Source organism: Opisthorchis viverrini (assembly GCF_000715545.1).
Source record: "Opisthorchis viverrini unplaced genomic scaffold opera_v5_90, whole genome shotgun sequence".
Classification (NCBI taxonomy): Eukaryota; Metazoa; Platyhelminthes; class Trematoda; order Opisthorchiida; family Opisthorchiidae; genus Opisthorchis; species Opisthorchis viverrini.
Genome location: NW_008751743.1, coordinates 1,455,786 through 1,478,996, shown reverse-complemented (window position 1 = coordinate 1,478,996; position 23,211 = coordinate 1,455,786). Strand labels below are relative to the sequence as shown.

Here is a 23,211-nt window from a genome sequence, read left to right as displayed (position 1 = left end):
ACCGCCTCGTAGCACGATTACTCGTAGTACGGGGTCTCGCTGCTCTTGGTCTTCCTGGCATGGTTGCACCTTGTGGAACGAAGTTCCAGCCAGTGTAGCCCGCGGGATCATTGCAGCACTGAAGCCCGACCACCACGTCAGGGTGGCAGCTTTCGGGAGGGAATACACAGCCTACTCAACGCAGCTTCAATGTAAGTCCCCGTCGCACAATCGAGCACTCGGTTTCTACTTGCCTTGCGATTCTTCGAGGCAGCTTTAGGTCGGGAATACACAGCCTACTCAACGCAGCTTCAATGTAAGTCCCCGTCGCACAATCGAGCACTCGGTTTCTACTTGCCTTGCTGCGGATTCTTCGACTCCAACCCACACGAGCTCTGGTCCTGAGACAACGATTGTCGAACACCTGAAGGCGTCTAAGTTCTGCTGCTCACAATCATGCAACAACCCAGCCCGCAGTATAGCCTGATACTTCTCTTGAGATTCAGGGATATACCGCTTTGACACCACAGGGGTCTCCAGTTAGCCAACGCGACCCGAGCCGTGCAGATTCGTGGTTTGACCTCATCTGCCACACCATAATCAGAACCAATACAACTTTCAAGATACGTAAGGCGCTCCACAACTTCTAGTGTCTCTTCCTGGATTGTAAATGGCATGTTCAGTGACTGCATGTTGCGGAGCATGACCTTACACTTTGTGGATGTAAAGTGCATAGGAAGGGCGAGATGACTGATTAGCTCATCCAAAACACCTGCGCCTTATCATCCTCTTCGAAGCCGAGAATGACGTAGCCTGCATATTCCAGATCGATAAGGGTTTCGTCGGAGGATATTTGAACACAGGTGTTTTGAAGACCTTCCTGGGTTCGTCTCATTTTCATCGATCAGGAAATTAAATAGGAATGGAGCTAGTGGGTGCCCGTGATGGACACCACCTTGTCTACGGAGGCTTTTAGTTTGCTCTTCGTATGCTCTCACAATTCTGAGATTAGAAAGAACGTATTGTCACAAACTTCCGGGGCATTCCTTGATGAGCAAGCGTGTCAAAAAGAACAGAATGATCAGCCGAGTTGTATGCGCCTTTAACATCCAGGAATATTGAAATTTCGGATTGTTTGCACGCATGACCTTGTTCTAGCACTTGGCGTAGTGTGAAGATTTGGTCAGAGCAACCATTATGAGGATGGAATCCTGCTTGTTGCTATCGATTTAGTGTTTCACGAGCTACGATAAGGCAGTGAGGCACAATTGACGCCAACAGTCTCATAACGACCGGGATCAAGCTTATCCCTCTTTGGTTACGGCACTCACTACGAGCCCCTTTTTTGAAAATGGACGCAATCACTGACTCTCCTGTTTTTGGTATGGTCCCTCTCTCTCAAATGCAGGCAGGCAGGTCAGACAAGCGCTGACCAAGGACTTTACCACCCCCCCCCATACTTGAACAACTCCGCTTACCCCAACTGACGACGTTGAAGAGCTGTTTGCTGATGGTACTTTGACGGTGGATGTCTTCTTCACCCAATACTTCTCTGTTTTCTCTACAGCGACAGGCTCGACTTACCGCTTCCTGTTGTGTTACCTTTTTTCTATCAGCAATCTGAACCTGAGTGATAAAGACGTGCTTAAATCGCTTTTGAAACTCCACCCTAATTCTCATATTCATTCGGTTTAAGTGCACCCTTCTTTTCCAGCCACTGCTAATTCCATTATTCCACGGGTCTCTCACATCCTTTGCTATAGCTAAACTCCGGACAGGTCCCCCCAGATGGAAGCATGGCTTTGTGAAACCTAGCTAAAAATGGTCGGAGCAAAAAGAACCTGCGAGTGACACCCATCTTTAACCGTTATTCTCTACAGTTCCTCGAAAGACTTATGAAACCAACACTAAGCAACATCTCGAGGGTCTTTCACTCCCGTCCTCAGCGCCTGATGGTCGAGTAGAAATGAAGGGTCGCGTTAGACTTTAGTGTTCGCCTTGATGTTATCTTTGTGAATTTTACAAAGTTCCGTCTGATCTCTTGCGAATGCTATGGAGCAGTGTGGTTGTTGGTAATATGTTAAGTTGAATTCTAGACTTCCTTATGAGCCATCTATTTTCGTTATGGTCAACGAATTTCTGCTCTCCTCTGTTGCTATGACAGTCGTTGTCCTTCATTGCTCCTCTCGAGATAGTCCAGTAGTTGAGACTTACTGACCAGAAGGTTCGTGGTTCGAACCCAACCCGGTATCTCGATTGCTCATGTCTAGAATTGGGTAACCTGGCAATACCTCAACCGTCGTGATTTCTTCGTTGAAGATAGTAGCTAGGCCGCGGTAGGTTCTTGCAGCTGAAAAGCCATTATTACGTATCGCCTAATTTACCTAATACCTGGCTGTGTTTCTTCCGGATTCAGCCGACCAGCTCGGGCATTCATATCATCCGTCCTTCTTGATGACCGAAGCAGTCGTCACTAATCTCGACAAAATCCGTCCTCAGTTTCAGAACTATAGTCTGTTGGAGCGTATTCCGATGCGACAAATCAACGCCGTTTACCGCATCGACCTGCATTAATTTTAGTTGAGCCAGACAACAGCACACCGCAAATGCTTTTCGGAATCCAGTCCAGTAACGCGTTTTCGGCCTTGAATCTGAGAGCAACTCCCAAACAGCGGTGGTACCCATACCACGAGCCACTGCGTCAGGATCACCGGACACTCGAAGGTTGAAATATGGGACACCTGAGCTCCTCCTAAGCGGCTTGAGGTACACGACCGATGTGGGGTCTCTTATGCGTGTTTCGGAGACACAACACGTCGAGAGAGAGAGAGAGAGAGAGAGAGAGAGAGAGGAAAAGCAAGGTTTAAGCAAGTGATCCTGTTGCCGAATTTGACGTAGAGTAAGGACATTGAAGGCTGCAACATGGATCAAATCTTTTGAGGTTAGCAAGTGATTATTAGATTTATTTTTCTGGGCGATGGTTTAGACACAGAACAGTGGTTATGGTACTGGAAAATGAGTTGATCGCACTACATCACTCGATCGGTGGAGAGGGGGTGTGGGGCAAGGTCGGTGAGTGATCACTACTTCCCGTTTACCCAAGTCCAAGAAGGTAAGACGTTTAGAATGTCCGAGAACGAGTTAGAACAGACTCCAGGTTTCCGAGGGTAAGCAACGTTTTACTTGTCTTAGAACAAGCCTACATGAGCTTAAATGTACATACAAAGGTTCAGTGCGAGTATATATGGTAAGTATAAAACTAAGCACACAAAAATATTGACAGAAGGGTTTGGTTGAGTTACCCTAGCTTGAGCCTTGCTCAGTAGTTTGACCCACAATGCAGTAGAAATATGTAGGATTTTGTTCGGCGACCCTGCCCCTACCCTCGAAACGAAGAAGGCCTTCGCTGCGGAGTTATCTATTCGGAAATGCCAACTGACCGGTTACAGACCATTGAACAAGGAAGCAGAACTCTAATCTGCATCTTAGTTACAAAAACTGGACACAGATCTTCTCCCGAACGAGTCTTCCTGGAGATTCATTGCCTCCAATCATTCGTCGGTCAAATAAAAGCAAATGTTACAAAGTGGCCCCGCGAATTCCGCAACAGAATTCCATTTCTCAATCGACACAAAGCGAAATTCTACGAACAACACATACTACTCGCGTGCCTCCCGATCAGTAGTATCACCGTTACACCCTGTGACTCAAAAATTCGAACCGCGAGGCAATAGTTTTTAAGACTTTATTGGGGACCCTTTTCGAAGCCCATGACTCAACTGTCCGACCCACTTGGCTACCCGAGGACGCAGAGAATAATGCATTACTGTCTCATTCCTAATGTGGTTACGCACATCAGGTGCCTTTCGAGCACCCTGTCGCCTTGGGGGAAACGCCTTACTGCCTTCACACTCCTATCACAGCCCACAGTATGACTTTGCCCCCAGACCACCTAGTAATACGATTACTGGCAGTACGGAGGCTCTCTTCATCGGATCGCTCCCTTTTGATCTTCTTTGCATGGTTGAACCTTTAGGAACTGATTTGCAACCACTACAGCCCACAGGATCATTACAGTACAGAAACCCGACCGCCTCGATAAGGTGACAGCTTCAGGTCAGCTTTTAGAAGTCACGCCCTCATCCCATAAACTAGGAGGGATGGTTTTTTTCTGCAGCAGGTGACTGAAAGAAGCATGCTCCCAGTGCACAACAAGCAAGAAAGTACTGTTGTAGGGGTAAATCGAAGGAAAACCATAACTTGCGTGTGCTCCTTTGGGCAGTGACCTTCTCTGGGTCGGGCTGATGCTCGTGGGTATCCAGGATGAATCCGAATTACTTCGTAAATCTAAGGAAGAAGTGATGCCAACATGCAGATGGTTTCTATATTTCTTTCGACTACAATCAGCTCGTTTTTGTGTGTCTTATCAGATGCCACCGTTGAGCGCTGTAAACAGATCTTTAAGAACCATGGATGAACCGTGATGGTCTTCTGATGAAGGGTTAGAACGGCCCAATCGGACATGGCCACAATGATTGACGTTGCGTGTGCAGAGCGGTTGACAAATGAGGACTCACTGAGCCTTGGCTTGTTCGAGTCCTTCGTCGAACTGTAGGCCTATGGGAAGGGAACGCCGGCAGAGCACCGAATTTGACACAGGAGGTAGCATAGCTGTGAGTACAGCAACTTAGATAATCTTTTGCGATTTTACATGCGGAGTGATTTCCGAATAACCGGACGGATATTCTAGTTTCCAGCTGGTTAGGTTCTACTTAATATAGCTCTTCACATAGTTGGGAGGATACAACTCACCGACAGCCTTTTGCCGCTCTTGCCTTTCAGGGTCTACCTTACTCCCCTTCAAGATGAAGGCCTCGGAATTCATTCCAAAATCCGATGTTAGACAGCTGATCAAAGTGACAAAATCACAAATTAAGAAAATCGACCACCCTCATGCCCGGTATGGTATGAGTTGCTCTCTTTCCCAATAACGACGCCCCGCAGTTATAACCAGTTGGGTAGAATCTCTTGTGTTGTATGTGGTGTGCAGATCAAATCAGAACTTGCTTGGAATGCCCACGTGATGAGCAAGTCCCATAAACAGGTAGGTAAATACGCTTCTCCAGGTGAATTTGGTTAATATACTACTTGCATAGAATGAAACCCGCGTGCCGCCGGCACCCTTAAAACGTACAATCCCACCGTCATCGGCATCTTGCTCGACTCTGGAGCTCAAGGTACCACGGACCACAGATACGGTAAGTAGGCTTCCCCGGAAGTTGTATGTACTGTGGTTTCTCTAGATGGCTTCAAACCCGGTTGAGGGTTCAAGTCAACCAGTCGAAAACGCCAATCCACCGGCCATCAAAAATTCCATTCAGGTGGTAGTCACTGGTGAGAAGAATCCTGCAGAGAAAACTCGCGATTCTGTCTCAAGCTCCAAGCTTCCCGAAGGGTTCTTTGACGACAAATACAAGGATGCAAAGGTGTGGCATCGTAATATTTACTTTTAAATTTTGTTCTCTCGTTATCTTCTAGATGAGAAATGTTCCTTTCAAGGATAAGCTGACGGAGGAAGTCGAGCTATTCCAGAAGGAAATGGTTTCTCTAGAGAAGGTGAGTCTATCTTACTCTTAAAACACCGAGCAGAATGCCACAGATACCGCCAAGTTGTTCAAGCCTAGGCAGGAGCAGCCTGGATGCCGGAGTCAGGTTCGAACCACGAACCTTCCGGTCATTTAGTTCACTCCGTAAGCACTGAGCTATCTAGAGCTCGACTGATTGACTGCTGTATCAGCTGAGCCTAAAGATCTAGCGATAGGTGTTATCTCAACATTGCAAATTCGTTAGAATCGTCCCGGTCACCCACGGTGAAACATCAAAGGTTTTCGGGCACCTGCCCATGGGGGCCAAGGCCCTTACTCAATATAGATCTCACCGTTGCGGTGTATATTCCGCTCTCGATAAAAATCTGGTATCTTTCCTACACCACGGGTGTCTGAGGTTAACAGAAGCCGCCCTGGTCTTGCAGATTTGAGAAATAATCTCATCTTCAGTGATTCCGCCGGGACGACCCAGGTAAGTAAATTTATCCACGACGTCGATTGGCTGGTCAGTAAGTATGAGGTTTGAGTTTGATCCCACCAAGTCGTGTGACAGTACACCATCTTTCTTCGCTATACAACGTACACCAGGTCCGGCTGCAGAATTATTTAGGTCATCTAAGGTGACATGTGCCGTGAAAGAATTCGAACCGAGGAGAGCAGTATTGTCTGCATACTGTCCGTGAGCGAACGCCCCGGGAGAATTTCGATCACTGGGATGTCGGACCCTGGAAGTGAAGTTTCTAGAAGCATATCAATGATAAAGTTGAAAAGGGATGGCGGGAGAGGGCAGTCATGCCTTACACCGGTGGGTTTGGAAAATTCGGTTTTTTGTGGAGCCTTAGGTTTCTATAGGAGTTGCTGTACACTATCCTTAAAAGAGGCCGGGCAAGTTTCTACGACATTTCCGAGTTCGACACTTCCAATGGTGTCAAGCAAGTGTTCCCCTCCTCATCTGCGTATCACCTGTGGGATTGAAATGCGTCGGAGGCATTCACCCACGCTGAACCTGTCACTTTCCCGGGATCGGGCACTTAACTAATGTTTCTGCCATATTCAGCATGCGCTTCACACCTGGAAAGTGTGAGGTGTTACTGTGAGGCTAGGTAGGACCAAACTATCTTAAATAGGAAGTGATCAATGTTGTGGATAGGCAAAAGACGAACTCTCCTCCGGTATCGGTAAGACCAAAACAACGTTTGGTAACTTATGACATTTGTGGGGCGGTATGACATCAGCTTGGTTGTCACTTTCAGAATGTACACCACTGCAGGGCTATGCATCCTACTTTAAAGACAAACGTGGCCACTTTGTGCATATCTTCAAAGATTCCATATTCCATCACCGATGTCTCCGACGCTTTACGTGCTACTGGTAGGAACGTTGGGTCAGTTAAACTGGGGTGTGCCAGACAGTTTTCAGGAAAACACCTCCATAGATCGACCAGCTGATCCTTCAGGTTACGAGGTTAGAACGTGTTTTGTATGTCAAGAGACCGTGCTCAGTCGTGCATCAAATGCAGACGACCCAGGGGCGTTCCGTCCTGGCAACGAAGCATGAAAGCTTACTAGCCAGCTCATTCACATTGGTAAATGCTGTCTGCCTTGAGTGTGTCTCATGGACTGGAAAAACCAATGGCCAGTGACGCTGCTCGGTGCGCTTTCGTTACACCGCACCAAAGTTGTTTCCTTGAGCGCACTGCTGTCTCGCTCCCTTGCCTAATCAGACAGACAAAACAGTTTGACGTCAAGAGCCGATTGGGACGTCGCTTCCAACATGAAGCAGTCATTCCCTTATTATCCCTGAACAAAGCTGTACCGATTGGAACCACTGTACCTTGGTGCGCCGTTTACAGCTGAATGAATAACTGTTTAGCTGACTTCGTGGCATCATAAGGTGAGGAGAGATATTTTTATGGCACAACAATCCATTGTGCTTTCCAGTGCGATTCAAAAGTACACAGCTAAGAAGATACTGCCCCTTATTCTATCTACACTAGGATGCTTAGCGATTTCCACAGCCTTGGTTACCAGTCTCAAAACTTCAACATTTTCTAAGTTTATCCTGTGTCTCCAGTCCATCGTTGTTGAGTCTTCTAGTAACGTCTGGTTCTCATCTGCATTACTCTGCAGTCTGTTTATTTTCCATCTATGGTCTCCGATTCTGGTGTGAAGTTCCATGGCCGTCTGTTGTATATGGACCTTAGTACAGTCGTTACACTTAGTTTTGTAGACATAGTCCTTGGATCTGTTTGCCGGGAGGCGATCCTTCAATTTGCCATTGCAGAGCGCAGTGTATTCCATCTGGAAAGCTACTCTTTTGCTAGCCATGTTTGGAGTCCTTCGAATAATCTCCAATACCCCTGGTTTGTATTGCATAAGGCAATCCTAATTCATTCCCTTTTGGCTTGCACCACCGGTACCAACACTTTTCGCACTTGACTCCCAGTCAACGTAGCTGGATATCCACTTCCCCGAATTTTGTTCTATACTTCAATTTTGGCTGCTGTCCGATCAACCTCTTCCGTGCACAGGCTATACAATGACGAGGCAATACTAGCGAATACCGACTTCGGATGAGCAGACGAAAAATCAAAATCGCCCCAGCTGACTTCTCATACACCGTGGTTTTTAGTTTCCCCCGGACCTTATGTGGCAGGCAGTCTAAGAAGGACACTGTACCCGAAGTTAACTCTATCCCCATAATAATTTTGATTTGCGGATTCAGGTCATTCAGGTAGTTGTAAGATTCACTAACCTTGTCTTGTTTCATCACGACGAAAGTGTCATTTACATAACGACAGGTGGGTATGGCAATCCGGTAAAGGCTTTCTATTCAAAATCTTCCACAAAAATATTTACAGAAACCGAGGATATTGGATATCTCATTGCTATATCTTGTTCTTGAGTGCAAACCACGCAGTCAAAAGCGAAGTTAGTGACATTCAGGTATGCTTTGATACCTTCCACTATTTCAGCAATCATTAGGTGTCTCCGTTCTGAATGAGTGGTATCTTTAACTGACTTTCAGCACTGGTCTAATCTGCTAATCTGAAGAGGTCTTACTGATTGGTTCTCTCTGCTTTAAAACCTTGCCAACTTGGTGACAGGCTCAATTGACCTGATGAATCTTTTTTTGTCGAAAACGAAACGTGGCCCAGGGAAAAACTACTTATTGTTCACCGAATAATTCTGTAAAGATAAGCAGGAACCAGTTTTTTCATGTTAGAAAGTGTTCGCGTGTCCGGATAGTTGAGCCAAAGTTGACAACTTTAGCAGGTATACCATGTAGTATCATAAAGTTGATACCACTCAGGTAATTTTATCACTGAATCGGTATTAGAAAGACTAGATGATTTTGTCACCCCATGGACAGACATTCCCTCGTTTCGAAAGACGTAAATTGCATCATGTGATAAAAATGTCACAAACGGCAACATTCCCGAGACGACTAACGCTGCTAAACCTCAAGTATGGGTATTTTGGGCTCTTGGGCAAGGAACCATATCGCAACCACGCATAACTAAACTAAAAATCTGGCTACTCATGAGTGGTTTAAAAATCCAAAATTTTCGTCGCTCACAAATTTGAATAGGACTGGAGAGAGTAGGAACCCTGAGGGGCATCACTTTGTATACAGAAGCTTTTGCAGAAGCCTGTGTATGATCACACACACCCGAAAGTCTGAGAATACGAAGAACGTATTATGTCACAAACTTCTGGGCAAGCGTTTCAACTGACCGGTCAGGTCAGTTGGGTGTACCTTGAAAATCTAGGGGTACCAAAATTATGAGTCTTTTGTACGTATGACGTTGTTCTAGCACCTGACGGAGTTTGAAAGTTCGATCAAAGCCAACTCTTTCAGGCCGTAATCCTGTCTGNGAGCAGACGAAAAATCAAAATCGCCCCAGCTGACTTCTCATACACCGTGGTTTTTAGTTTCCCCCGGACCTTATGTGGCAGGCAGTCTAAGAAGGACACTGTACCCGAAGTTAACTCTATCCCCATAATAATTTTGATTTGCGGATTCAGGTCATTCAGGTAGTTGTAAGATTCACTAACCTTGTCTTGTTTCATCACGACGAAAGTGTCATTTACATAACGACAGGTGGGTATGGCAATCCGGTAAAGGCTTTCTATTCAAAATCTTCCACAAAAATATTTACAGAAACCGAGGATATTGGATATCTCATTGCTATATCTTGTTCTTGAGTGCAAACCACGCAGTCAAAAGCGAAGTTAGTGACATTCAGGTATGCTTTGATACCTTCCACTATTTCAGCAATCATTAGGTGTCTCCGTTCTGAATGAGTGGTATCTTTAACTGACTTTCAGCACTGGTCTAATCTGCTAATCTGAAGAGGTCTTACTGATTGGTTCTCTCTGCTTTAAAACCTTGCCAACTTGGTGACAGGCTCAATTGACCTGATGAATCTTTTTTTGTCGAAAACGAAACGTGGCCCAGGGAAAAACTACTTATTGTTCACCGAATAATTCTGTAAAGATAAGCAGGAACCAGTTTTTTTCATGTTAGAAAGTGTTCGCGTGTCCGGATAGTTGAGCCAAAGTTGACAACTTTAGCAGGTATACCATGTAGTATCATAAAGTTGATACCACTCAGGTAATTTTATCACTGAATCGGTATTAGAAAGACTAGATGATTTTGTCACCCCATGGACAGACATTCCCTCGTTTCGAAAGACGTAAATTGCATCATGTGATAAAAATGTCACAAACGGAAACATTCCCGAGACGACTAACGCTGCTAAACCTCAAGTATAGGTATTTTGGGCTCTTGGGCAAGGAACCATATCGCAACCACGCATAACTAGACTAAAAATCTGACTACTCATGAGTGGTTTAAAAATCCAAAATTTTCGTCGCTCACAAATTTGAATAGGACTGGAGAGAGTAGGAACCCTGAGGGGCATCACTTTGTATACAGAAGCTTTTGCAGAAGCCTGTGTATGATCACACACACCCGAAAGTCTGAGAATACGAAGAACGTATTATGTCACAAACTTCTGGGCAAGCGTTTCAACTGACCGGTCAGGTCAGTTGGGTGTACCTTGAAAATCTAGGGGTACCAAAATTATGAGTCTTTTGTACGTATGACGTTGTTCTAGCACCTGACGGAGTTTGAAAGTTCGATCAAAACCAACTCTTTCAGGCCGTAATCCTGTCTGTTGCCCTGGATTTAGTGTTTCAAGAGCCACAATAAGGCGACGAAGCACAAGTAACGCCAAGAGTCTCGTTACGACCGGTTGCTCGTTAGTCCCGTATCACCCTGAGTTCTGCGGGCGTTCTTTGTGTTACCTGTGGATGGCAGCGGACAGAAAATTTCCGTCACTTTGGCGTTTTGGAGGGAAAAAGTTTTAGACCTCAGCCATGTAGTTTGCGAACTGTCATCAAAGCTATCCGTTTTTCTTGATTGTATCCACTCCTGTTGAACTAAGATAATACAATTTATCAGCGCTTACCACTCACGGCAGTTACCCTTTGAGTTTATGATTAAGTTGGATTTTATTTTCACATAATATTTAAAACACCATATTGCTCATTTAGAGTACGAGGTGCATGTAAGATCATCTTATTGACCATGACCTACACTCGATGTGCGTTGTTCTCTCGGATTTAATCACTAAGCCTTCAAGGTCATAGTGTAGGCGTTCTTAGTCGCATGAGTAGTTTGTTTCAAGGTTCTTATTAAATGGAATTTTCTTACGAATTCGATTTACCGTATTTCAAAGTAAGAAACAGACTGAGTGATTCTGAATGGCGTTTTTTTCTACAAAAGTAGAGCACTGTTTATAGCTGGGACAAGCTCTTCAATACCCTGGATGGACTGAAAAGGGAAATCTTGGATTTCTTTTGGAAGTTAAGATCAAATTATCTGCCTAATTTAATGGATGATGAAAGGCGTCGCATATTCTAAAATATCCCGTTTCAACGTTCACAGTGGATTGACCTTGATAGTGTTCCTCATGCTGCCAGCACGCAGAACTATTTCAGGAGTTCCACGTGCATCATGTCGAACATGACGAGAAATTCAATGAACAGATATTCGTGACAGACCGTTCCATATGGACTGTTTAAAAGTTTGAATCACTTAGTATTTGTGGCTTGGCTACCCCGAGGTCTCAGAGAGTGAAAATGGGAGTCTAACTCGCAATACTCCTGCCCTGAGCAGCTGCACGTGGAGCTGCGTATGACCGGTTTTTCATTGCCCACGAAGTTCTCATAATTCAGGTTGCAATTCACAAGTGTGGCTTGCTTGTTTTGACATTTGGTGAGGGCTGTGTAAGAGTTGCTCATTTGTGTATTGAAGCTGGACACAGGGACTTGCTTCATGTACGTCATCGTGAATCTTCGACACTTATGCCTAATCAACAGGGCAGCGGAGCGCTCGTAAAGCAAAGTATGGAAGTCGGGCGCCTGATAATGATGCACATGGCCATTCCTTTTTAAGTTTACCGACCCTTACGGCCAGCCATCTGGCATTCAGTTTGTGGCCTACCTCTTACAACCCTTGTAGGAAGACACTATTTGTGTTTTTGTCAATATCGAACCACTGATCGCCTGGGGAAACCAACGCTACTGTCTTCACACCCCCATTACCAGCAAACTCAGCTTCGCTGTCTCCTTGGGCCCCGAGACGGTGCGCGCGCGCACACACACACAGACATCGTCAGACATGACCCAGTCGTGCCCTCAATAGCTCTCATGCATCCAGGCTATTGCCTTCAATGCATACCTCCTCCTTAAAAGTCCACTGTATTTGGGTACCAATTATGTCAAATCCCGCCTTCAATGCCCAGCCACCTACCCCACCTCCCCAAATCATCGGTGGATGAAACTGTGGCTGTACGACAAGTACGCAGTTCTCACAGCTGATAATGATGATGATGATGACGAGAGACTGACTCTGGCTATATCCCCTACTGGAGTGGAATAACACAGGAAAGCCGATTTGAACACGTATGGCTTCGTTAACGTAACGCTACTCTCTCACTGCCTTGTGCGCCAAGTGCATTTGAGTGACAGTACTTCCGCTCAAATGACCGAACCACCGTGAAGTAAATTCACGTGTCTGATTTCTAGCGTACTAGACCTTCATGTAAACGAAAGTTGAACACATCTACCCTGATCTATCACTGATAAACAGACTCACTGTGGTCACTGTTTATAAATCTTCATCTCAGTTTATATTTTGTAACAAACTTCGAAGTCTGAAGGTAACAGTGCGGGCAGTGGTTATACAGCATGGCGGATTCAATAAACAGGATGCAGTTAGTAATGCACCACTCCTAAGATTGCTGAAAATCCTTCGACAGCCCACGACCGGTTTCGCCCTTCTTAGGGCTCGTCAGCTAGCCGCAGTCCCCGAGTTTCCGTCAACCTTGTGCTCCACTTAAAACCACGTAATTGGACGAAACCAAAATTGTTTGCAAATGAGTGTTTTCGCTAGGATGCACTTAGGTTTCGGGCTTGGTTCGAAGGTCCGTGGTCTGAACCGGACTTCTGCATCTCGACTTCCCCTGTCTAGGCTAGGGCAACCTGGCAGTATCCCAGCGTGGCAGCTAGGCACCGAAAGGGTGTTATAACTGAACTATGTGTGTATGTATATCTGGTACATGAAGCCAATGACCATGTACAAAGGATCGCGTTGTTCGTGGGTCAGAGCAACACGTGGGATTCATAGTCGATGAATACTGTCTTTTGCTTTTTCCGTTGCCAATTTAGGTCGGGCATCTTGACATGTTCGCAAATAAGATGTGGTTAGCCAGCACCAGAAGCACCGTGGGACTGACTTTTCCGAAGCCAAAGGCTCAACGAAGTTAGCCATATCGGCAAATTAAAACGAACCGCTACCAGTTGCACCGAAATCAAGCAACGACAGTCGTATCGTGCGTTACAGCTAAAATACACTCATTTCCAAGGAAACATCTCTGGAGATACCAAAATATCTCCGTGGTGAGGTGTTTCCTCGTTGGAAGGCCGATCAAGAAGAGCTTAAAAAGACTATATGCTGTGAACTGTTTCTTGATGTTCAAGGCAGTCCTTGTGGATGTGCGATGAAACCCATTGCGTTTCGAGTGAATGACATCCAATACTCTCGAATATCTGTGACCGGAACACTTATGCAACGTAGTGAACTAACACCATCGTTGTCACCTCCCTTAAATTACTTGCTTGGTCAAGTCAAAGCCTATCTAGAAAAGCCCACTAATTTGGCGGGAAAGCGTATCAGCAGCGCGTACGGTATCAGCTTTTGAACATAATAATCGACCGGTGATTTCCCTTCAGTGAAACGAGGAATGTTTATTGTATCATTTTTATCGTAGTTGATAAGGTGGCTGTCGGTTTGTTAGCCGAACTCGACAATTGGTTTCGGTGTACCCACCCAACCGCTCATTGATGATGTGTCCTCGATCGGCGAACTTTTGCAAGCTTACTGCCGATCTCCGCGAACAGATCAACGACCACAGACTTCCCCTGCACTTAGAAGTGACAAACTGTTGATACACAGTTAATCGGCTTCAGATATGTCTCGAATGGCCGCTGCTCAAGCGCGGCGGTGAGCTACAAGATCTACCTCATTGGCAGTCCACTAGTGGTTCTAATGGCGGACTTCGTGGATCACGTGTAGACCGAGTTGTTCCGTTCTGTCTATGACCGCACTGAGCCGACTTTTCAGGTATCCTTCAAACAGCAAACCTACCGTTATGTAGGAGGCAAGGTTTGTTTCAAACTTTCAGCCTGGTTCTCGCTCAGAACACTGCTGGACCACTGTAAACGTCACTGAAGGACATGACATATGGTACTGTAAGTGCACCACATTCCCACAGACTGGTGTCCATCCAGGCGATTAGCGTAGTTCTCTCCATACACTCATTTTAATTGTAAGTTGTCAACCTAGATAGTTTGTGAAGGGCTGTTTTTATTGCCATCCAAATACAACGATTCTGGGTTCGAAGGCCAGTCAGCATCTTATTCGTCGTGTTTTCCGGCAGCCGTCACGGTATGACGGTCGAGTTTTCCAAGCACTGGAAACGCAGTGAGTGGTATCACGGCTATGCTGTTAAACATAGGTGACAGCGAAATGCTTTCAATGTTTTTTAGCTCCGGTAGATAGACCAACAAGCGAAGGCATATAAACACTTACTCTGTCTTTGACAATGTCGTCCATTACCGAACTCCAATTCTAGTGCTGCTTTCTTCGTTGCTTTACAAAAGACGAACTGGTGGAGTGTGCCCTGACTTGTTGACACACTAGTGATTGTATCCAGGATTCCGGTGTGCATCTTTCCATAAAGAATGCCCGAAAAGCACGTTCGCTTCATTGGTCTGCAGCCAAACTGCTTGTTAATGAAGGACCCGTTGCATTGAAGTTTTGCTAAGGTAGACGTTTGGAAAAAACGAAACCATACACTTTCTTACAAAAGTGACGAGCCGTTATGTTAAACTTCTGGAGAAGTTTTAGTCGCTTGTGTGCTAACGGAAATCACATTAGATGAAAATGCGTTGCCTAATGCTCGCGTTCCATGCCTGTTCTATCTGCGGTTCGATGGGACCTTTAATAGAGTCCTACTCATTCTCAGTAATACTTCTATATTTCAACAGCATCCCCATGGGCGCAGTTATCTGTTTTACTGGGCATTTCGCAATCTTTGTCAGCTAGTTAGACCCATTTTCTGTGTAGAGGATACTTCTCAGTCGTTTGTGAAAATTTTGAAGGTTAACTTGATAAAGCGGAGTGCGCAAGGCTTCAAAAAGTACGATATATTTCTCAATCCAATGGGAACATGACCTGTCCCGTCAGCTGTCGAAATAAGACGCTGTTCACCCCTTAATTTGTGTTGGCAATCACCGTAATTTTGGGCTCTTGGGTGAGGTTAGCCTTTCCTCAATCTACTCCACAGCAATCTGAGAGAATCATCGAAAAGGAAATGAAGGAAATGGTATCTGGTCGCGAATTGGATGAAATCGATACTCAGCTGTAAGTTGCACTTGCTGACCTTTTAATGTAATTTACCGTAATGACTTTCCGACTAATTTGCTTCTCTTTCACGACAGTATCCAAGCAGTTGTTTGCATTTCGTAGCTTATTTTTCCGTACTAGGCTGGATAGTCCTTAACTCAACATTTTGAGGTAATATTTCATCAACGAAGGACCGCTTTCTACTGTCCATAATGATGAGTAAAATAAGCTCCCACAAGCATTATCATCAGGTTCGTTCAGTTCAGTGCTTGCTATGGACCGGACGTTTGGCTAGGCCCTCGAAACGCGTTTTTACTAGTTAGCCAAGTGGTTAATTATCGCTTTTAGGAACAAACAATAATTGCTCATAACTTGCCACTAAATAGACCCAAACAAGCTTTTTTGATAGAATTCAGTTCCCTGCATTCTCCCCGATATTTTGATGAAGAATATCACAAACGGGAGATTTAGTTTATTCTCCCGTGAAAACCCAATTGATATTCAAATGAGTATTATTTGAGGCCTGGTCTGTTTATGCGAATCGATTCAATGTGTCCTTTAGTTTTCCTCTGTGGCTGGTACAATGGTTTCACCACTCCACCATTTCGGGCATCAGTCAAAAAGGTCTTCATTCTGGGAAATTTTTTATTTTGTTCTTGGGGTTGTTTGTCTGTTAGACAGCTTTCTAGAGTAATATTTCAAACACCTGTGCGGGCTTTTCGTTCTTCATTAAAAACAGTTTTATTTCGTGTCTAATCTGTTGACGTGACTTCAGTAGAGGACGTCTTCATGCTTATCGTGACCCTTTTCGCTTGTTAAATGACATAAGTTCAACCTTCCCATCACACGAGGGTGCCCAAGTTGTTAATAAGACAGTCGATACGGGATGGATAACAAGATTAAATAGATATCACTAGCTAAAGGTAGCTGCGGGTATGTCGAATGTGTATCCATATTGGTATCACATGGTCTGTCCCTCTCGTCCCGTGGTTCCACTATTCTAGTTGTTCCACATCAAAGGCCTCGTGTTTATCAACAACGTGTATGCTGGCCACTAACTTTTCGGTAACTAGTCCCAATTCCAGTACAGCTAGACGTATGCAGTACTGACGGGATTTGTCAAGATAAAAGCGCAGGTCCCCTGGTTTTGGACCAACCAGAATAATCGTACAAGAACAAGTGAACTTCTCAACTGAGTGATATGAATACGAATACCACTCGGCGTATTTTGAGTTTCAGCTCGCTTTGCTAGTCTGGTATCAGGACAAGACACGCATACCAAAGGAACGTTTACTAGAATGATCGCGTGTAACAGCAGCACTTTGGGTTTAAGGAGGAAGTGAGTATGTGTGGATTAAAAAAAAAGTCGTTCAGCTGTAGCGCCCTTCCGGTGCCTAGCTGCCATGCCACCAGAAGGAAGCACGAGGGCTGGGATACAGCCAGGTTGCCCAAGCCTAGACAGGAGAAGTCGAGAGGCAGAAGTCGGGTTCGAACCACGGACCTTCCGGTCAGTAAATTCGCGCTCTAACCACCTGGTCCATCGGCAGCAGATTGCGTCCATCCGTATTGTGTTTATCAGGCTATCCTGACTTGAATGGTTATCCGACATTAAGGTCTCCATGTAGTAGCTAGTAATCATAATTACTAACTTTTAATTTATTCAACAAGCTTTTCAGCTGATTTGTAAACGTTTCATCATCATTCGAACAGTCATGGTCAGCGTACTGAGGATGATCGTCTATTGTTCTGGCATTCTGATGTGTTGGTACAGCGCTGTCACTGCAGTGGCAACCAGCATATGCGCAACCATTAATGTTTTGTTGCCTATTACCGTTCGTGTGCAGTCCAGTGTTCAGTCCACCCCGGCTCGGTATCGCGCAACTTTCGAGTTTGTGCTGACTTGCATGTTATCCGCGCGTGCAAAGTCACGCAACAAACTATGGTGGTCAGCGTGCCTAGTGTACGATCTGGTGCGCCTGTCATACTGGCTTTCTGTATCCGACTATCTTCTGGGTAAGGTTAACAGTGCAGTGTGAATGCAATAATTGCTTGTAGTATCATAGCCCAGCATGTTACGGCAAATTTATTTCTGTGGCAGCATCTGCACGGTTATATCCTTTAAATCGTTAGAATCACGATCACTGTAATCAGTGTTTTGCTAAATTCTCTGCAACTTCAAAAGTGGGACCGCTATTTCTTCGACCACATACAGAATTCAGTCGAATGCTTAAAATTAGCCCATTTCAAGAAAATTTCATGCCATTTTCACAATACCGGCGAAAACTCAAGCGTCTCTCTGAGGACTGCGTCTTCCATGGTTTTTACTTGCCTGCAATGTCGTTCGTAGACACGGGGAGGCAGATTGGTGCCAAGACCATAGTATCCAGTGGTTCACCTTGCCTGAAGCCTTTCAGTTTACTGTCAGTTGCGTGGTCTAAACTAAAGCATGTGGTATGCAATCGTTTTCTCTTCATTTTCCACATTATAGTTACCTTTGAACAGGCTATCGGATTTCACTCCGATGCTCTAGGTCCTCAATCACAAACGTCATTAATCCTTTCCGTAGAACAGATCAGTCTGATACCATATTGTCAGCTTTACTTAACTTTAGATATAGGTGAGGACGAGGTACGCGATCAACGATACATTTATTCAATTAAATGTGTCTACATTACCCTCTCCCCAACTGAAACAACTCCGAAGAGATAACACTCCACTGATGGGCGCATATCGCCGCTCCTGGTCAGCCATAATCTATTGTGCTATAGCCAATAGGTCGCTTTCCCATAATGGCCTCTGCGTGGCGCAATCTAATCAGCGGCTAGATCATCTTCAGTAGTGCTCCTAATAGTCACTAGTCCCTCCAATGGGTCGAATTTTTCCAGCCCGTGCCTCTACTGATGGGACCGGCCCATACCCATGAGTGCCACGGTTTCGCTTCCCAAGGGAAATTTGCACATGCGCTCAGCTTTCTGTAGGCAAGGGGCAGTCTCCCACTAGTTTATTCTGATCTACTTTTCATGCAGATGTTCAAAAGTTAAGAAGGCATGGGATGGTACTTCTATACAACTCTTGAATTTACTGGGTTATACCTAGCGTTGCGCCAGAAGGATTTTTTGGCAGGATCTGTGCCTTTTTAACGTTATGTTCTTTCGAAATCGGATAAAAGGTGTACTGAAACCGTTCATGAGGTGCATCGATGGTAATTTCATCATCTTGATGCAAATTTAAAGTAACTTCAGCCTGCGTGCATGGCTGTACACCCCCTCGTGAGATCCAAGCCGCTCACCAATTTGTTGGGACGCCCGATGAATCTGTTTCAGGGGTTTCAGAAGGGCTTGATAAATGATCGGTAGTTTTTTATCGAGCTCTTCTGAAACGGTGACGTCTCAATCGGTTCCAAACTTTTTCCAACCGTTGCAGGGGTATTTTTATGCACGCATGCCTCAGCAACATTCCACTGCACGAAGTCCTCACTCATGATTTTTAAGCCTGTTGGTGTGTGTCCAAGTGTGCCAAGTTGACTGAAGGCAAAGCCCGATTCTCTGCCATTAGTGTGTGGTCGGAGCCCTAGCGCAAACGGGGTCGCTAACCGAAAAACGTGTGCGAGTTTCGACTTCATAGTGAAGGGAGTATTCTCAAGAAACAGTCAAAGTCCTGCCCATCTGATCCAGAGCAGAAGAGCCGTTCGGCATGACAGCCTACCAGACAAAAAGTAGAAACAGACGATTCCTGGTGCTCAACTTCCCCGAGCTAAACTATGTCACACAGTGTTCCGTCTTTTTTTCGGGAGGTAGAACAATGTGCACAACCCTTTGTCCTATCATGATTTTTTGGAGCATTTGCATGCTGACACCCATTAATTTTACGTATTCAACGCTGGTAGTCAGTCTGTTGTGCTCAGCTTTACATCGGTCGGCACACATGGACTGGAAACTCATCAGAATTCGCAATTCTATTCCTTAACTGCACTCAATTGGTCGGTTAGAAGGTTGATGGAGGTTCCGAATAAATAATATATTGTTTGTCTGAGTACTCCAAAATTTGGTATGCGATCAGAAAGTGATTTGACACAACCTCACTTCCAAAGGTGTTTTGGGATGGTTTCTGCACCAATAGTCATCATCGTCATGGGCATCATACACCGGAAGTACATACTGATTCTCACCTGCCATACAACATGAAGCAAGATATCTTTAGCAAAGAGTGGAAAGCAAAAGTATTGTAGGAACTTGGTGCGAAGAAGCTTTAAATCCTTAAGGAAAACGACTAAGGATAAGGTGCCTAAACTTTTGGACAGCAATGAAAACAAACTAATCTACGCATCATGTGGAATTAAGGTCAGTGGGATTTATCCACTGTCCCTCGCGGACCTCACCCTACATAAGCCCAGCACACAGCGGCATGTGGACTCTAGCTAAGCAGTTCTGCTGGAAATGACAGCATGCACGCCACCAGGATCGGTTACGTTCCAGTCACGTGCAAACAGGTTCACGCGGACCGAAACCGAGAAAGCGCGGAGATCCTACAACACTCACTTTGACTACGGCCGCTTTCATTTTACGTTGTGTCATGGTTAGCTCCCCGCGAACCTTTCGCCGACAGTAATTTGGAAGGGAAAACAAGGCATTCTTGGGTAGACGGTGTTTGGGCATACGTACTGCTTCTTGGGTAGACGGTGGTTGGGCATACGTAATGCGTGTCCAGACCACATCAACCTGGTTAGGCTAAACTAGTTTTCTAACGATTATGACTGTGACCAAGTACGCACCGACGCACCGTTAGCTGCAGCCAGCTAACTCTTGCTATGCTACGGAGACACCGATGATCGAAGTTGTGTGGGTGCCTAAGGTCTTTGGATTGGAGAGGCTAAGCCTTACAACGATATAGTATGACATCTCTTAAAGCTGCCCTGTACATGCAGCCCTAACCTCATTGATGGCTCAGCAGCCCAAAAAGGTTTTAAAGCAAAAGGCCATCATCAAGTGGGCGGGAGATATAAACTCATAGACAACGAATAAAGAGGGCGTTGAATAAAAAGCAGACAGGAGAGTAGAAGGCCAACTAAACTGTCGTTGAAAATATTCTGACAAGCGTTCTAGGTTTCGGTCTTTACCATAGATTAAATTTCCAATATTGTCTTTGATTGACTAGCCAGAAGGTCTTTTAGGTCCTGTTTTGCGGGTCAATTAGAGCACCTTCCGTGCCTTCCCAACTGCACTTATCTCTTCCAGTTCTTCAACTTCTTGGTTCCGTCGAGCCTCTCTGTCCACACAAGGCTACATTTGTGTAATCACTGTAGTAACAGAATTGTACTCATCTGAAGTCCGTCTGCATTTGCCCCACAATGGCCACTTCGTGTTTCAGCTGGCGCGACGTTCAAGATACCAAAAATGTCATCAATGCTAGCTATAAGGTGGACAAGTGACTGCGCGTTCCGTCGGTTGTTTGTTCGCACGTACTTGCTTTTCTGTCTCATTAGATCCCGTCAGCTTAACCAGACATCATCCTGTGATAAAGAAACAGGAAGCACCTTGTTTGAATCACAACCAGCTCCAACCTTTATTACGCAACCCTTATGTTCTTACTGAAGATGCGGCAAGAAGTAGGTGGCTGAACAACATAGTCAGAGAAGTTTACATCAGCTCATGGAAGTCAACCGATGGCAACTCGTTATCCTCATCTAACAAAACTCCGAAAACTGTATTCAGCTAAATATTTTCGGAAAATGGTTGAGCCACGTTTAGTTTGGATGCACACAGCACATGGTGTTGTTATGCACGTGTTTCACGGCGGCCCCACGTGCTCATACGTGCTTTTATTCAATACACACCCATCATTTGGATAATAAACAGGAACAACAAACCGGAATCAAGCGTTGGAAAACTTATCGCCTCAAGGATTAAGGGTGTGGCTTTCCAACATTAGATACCACCCGAATTCGCAAAATTCTACAAAGACCGTAATTATTGGAAGATCGGTCTATATGAAGCGTCACCACTTTCGGGGTTCCGTGGCTAAAGTTTCCAACGTATCCCCGAATACGATGTCGATCTCCACGAAGGAGAACTATCATACAGGAGACCAGTTCTTCTCATACTATGGCCTTCCATCATGAAAACAGGCTTCAGGACTTAGGAGGGCACCTGTCCTAGGTGCCCCAGTTGCGGACTCAGCACCAAGGAGGGAAAGGCTTGTGCTGTCAAGTCCGGTTTTCTGGCCGGCAGTCAAATTTTTGTACTGCTGCTAACTCGTTCCTGTTCAGCCTTGAGTCAGCCCTGGATACGTGGACGGCGCCACAGTTACAATGATTGTTGAAAACGCAGTTGGAATACGGGATGGAGAAACTCACAATAGTTTGGTTGTTACTAGTGCTTGATAATGGTTTTTGTTGTTGTTGCCTGAAAAGCGCAGTATCGTGTGAAAGGTATGTTGAGAATGCTCGGTAATGTGCGTACGTATGATGAGCTTGACTTTGGTCCATTTTCGGGGCATTTATCGAATTTTTCGTATTTGTTTATTCTTTCCTGAGTTGGTCATTTGTTATTTCCGTCAGACAACCTCACCTCATTTCAATTCAGTTTGTCCGCTACTACCTCCTACAGAAGAAAGTCGGTTTTAGTGCTTTCATCTATTCCAGAGACTGCTGACCGTTGTTTACACGCATACACACAAATGAACGACTGTTGTTTGCTTATTTGAATCCCTTCAGGATCAAACTGATTGTTTCTACACACATTTGTGCACGCAAACTCATTGGCCAAAGGTTTTCCGCCCTAGCACAGGTGCCATTCACATGCATATGGAGTACACATGTGAATCAGTTAGTAACCGTGTTGGGACCTTACATACAATAAATGGTTCTCGTACAGGTTTATGTGGAACTAGTTGTCTGTGCCAACGTTGCACTTGATTTCGATCAGCGATGAGAATCAGGTGAGTTAATGCACGCACGTACACACCCAGTAAAGTATGGTGATTTGCTAAGAGGAGCAACTATCGAGCCGACCAACTTTTCATGTGCCAGATAACTGGGTCGATAGCTGTGCATGGTGCATGTAATGCACCATCATACGATTGTGCCATAATGTGCGGTCTGAAACAGAATTCATGCACTTGGTTTTACTAAATATTCTGACATACCGGTAAACTACTGGATAGCGGCAGCCCGTGCAGTCGATAACGAACTGAATCATGCCATTGGTGACCAGTCGGAGGTACTTGATAAATGAATCAACCCTACAACACAATCTTTTCATTCAGCGCAGATCAAGTAGTTGACGTATACTTTTTTTTACTGCCGTTCAGAAGATAAGGGTAGATTTCCACCTGAAACATCTCGGTCAGGAGCTCGTGCGTTTACTCTCGTGGCTATATCTTTCAGCTGTTACAACCTTCCGGTGCCTAGCTGCCATGCCACCCGAAGGAAGCACGAGGGCTAGGATACTGTCAGGTTGCCCAAGCCTAGACAGGGGAAGTCGAGAGGCAGAAGTCGGGTTCGAACCACGGACCTTCCGGTCAGTAAATTCGCGCTCTAGCCACTTGAGCCATCTCGGGTATTCAGAAGTATGCCCCACTTCGAGTGTAATTTCAGATTAGATATCTTATTTCACGGCGTATTGTGGACTCCGTAACTTTCCGGGCCATA

General features: G+C 45.3%; 1 protein-coding gene across 1 annotated transcript in view; it reads left to right on the top strand.

Moving 5' to 3' along the window:
- Positions 1-4,844: 4,844 nt before the first annotated feature.
- The window catches only part of T265_04950 (hypothetical protein), a gene marked incomplete at both ends in the record, with an annotated part of 25,538 nt that continues 7,171 nt past the window's right edge, over positions 4,845-23,211 (top strand). Inside the window, 6 exons of the mRNA XM_009169818.1 lie at positions 4,845-4,939; positions 4,984-5,083; positions 5,136-5,237; positions 5,283-5,465; positions 5,518-5,595; positions 15,505-15,581. Of these exons, the coding sequence (XP_009168082.1) occupies positions 4,845-4,939; positions 4,984-5,083; positions 5,136-5,237; positions 5,283-5,465; positions 5,518-5,595; positions 15,505-15,581 (635 nt within the window). The remainder of the gene's footprint in view (positions 4,940-4,983; positions 5,084-5,135; positions 5,238-5,282; positions 5,466-5,517; positions 5,596-15,504; positions 15,582-23,211) is intronic.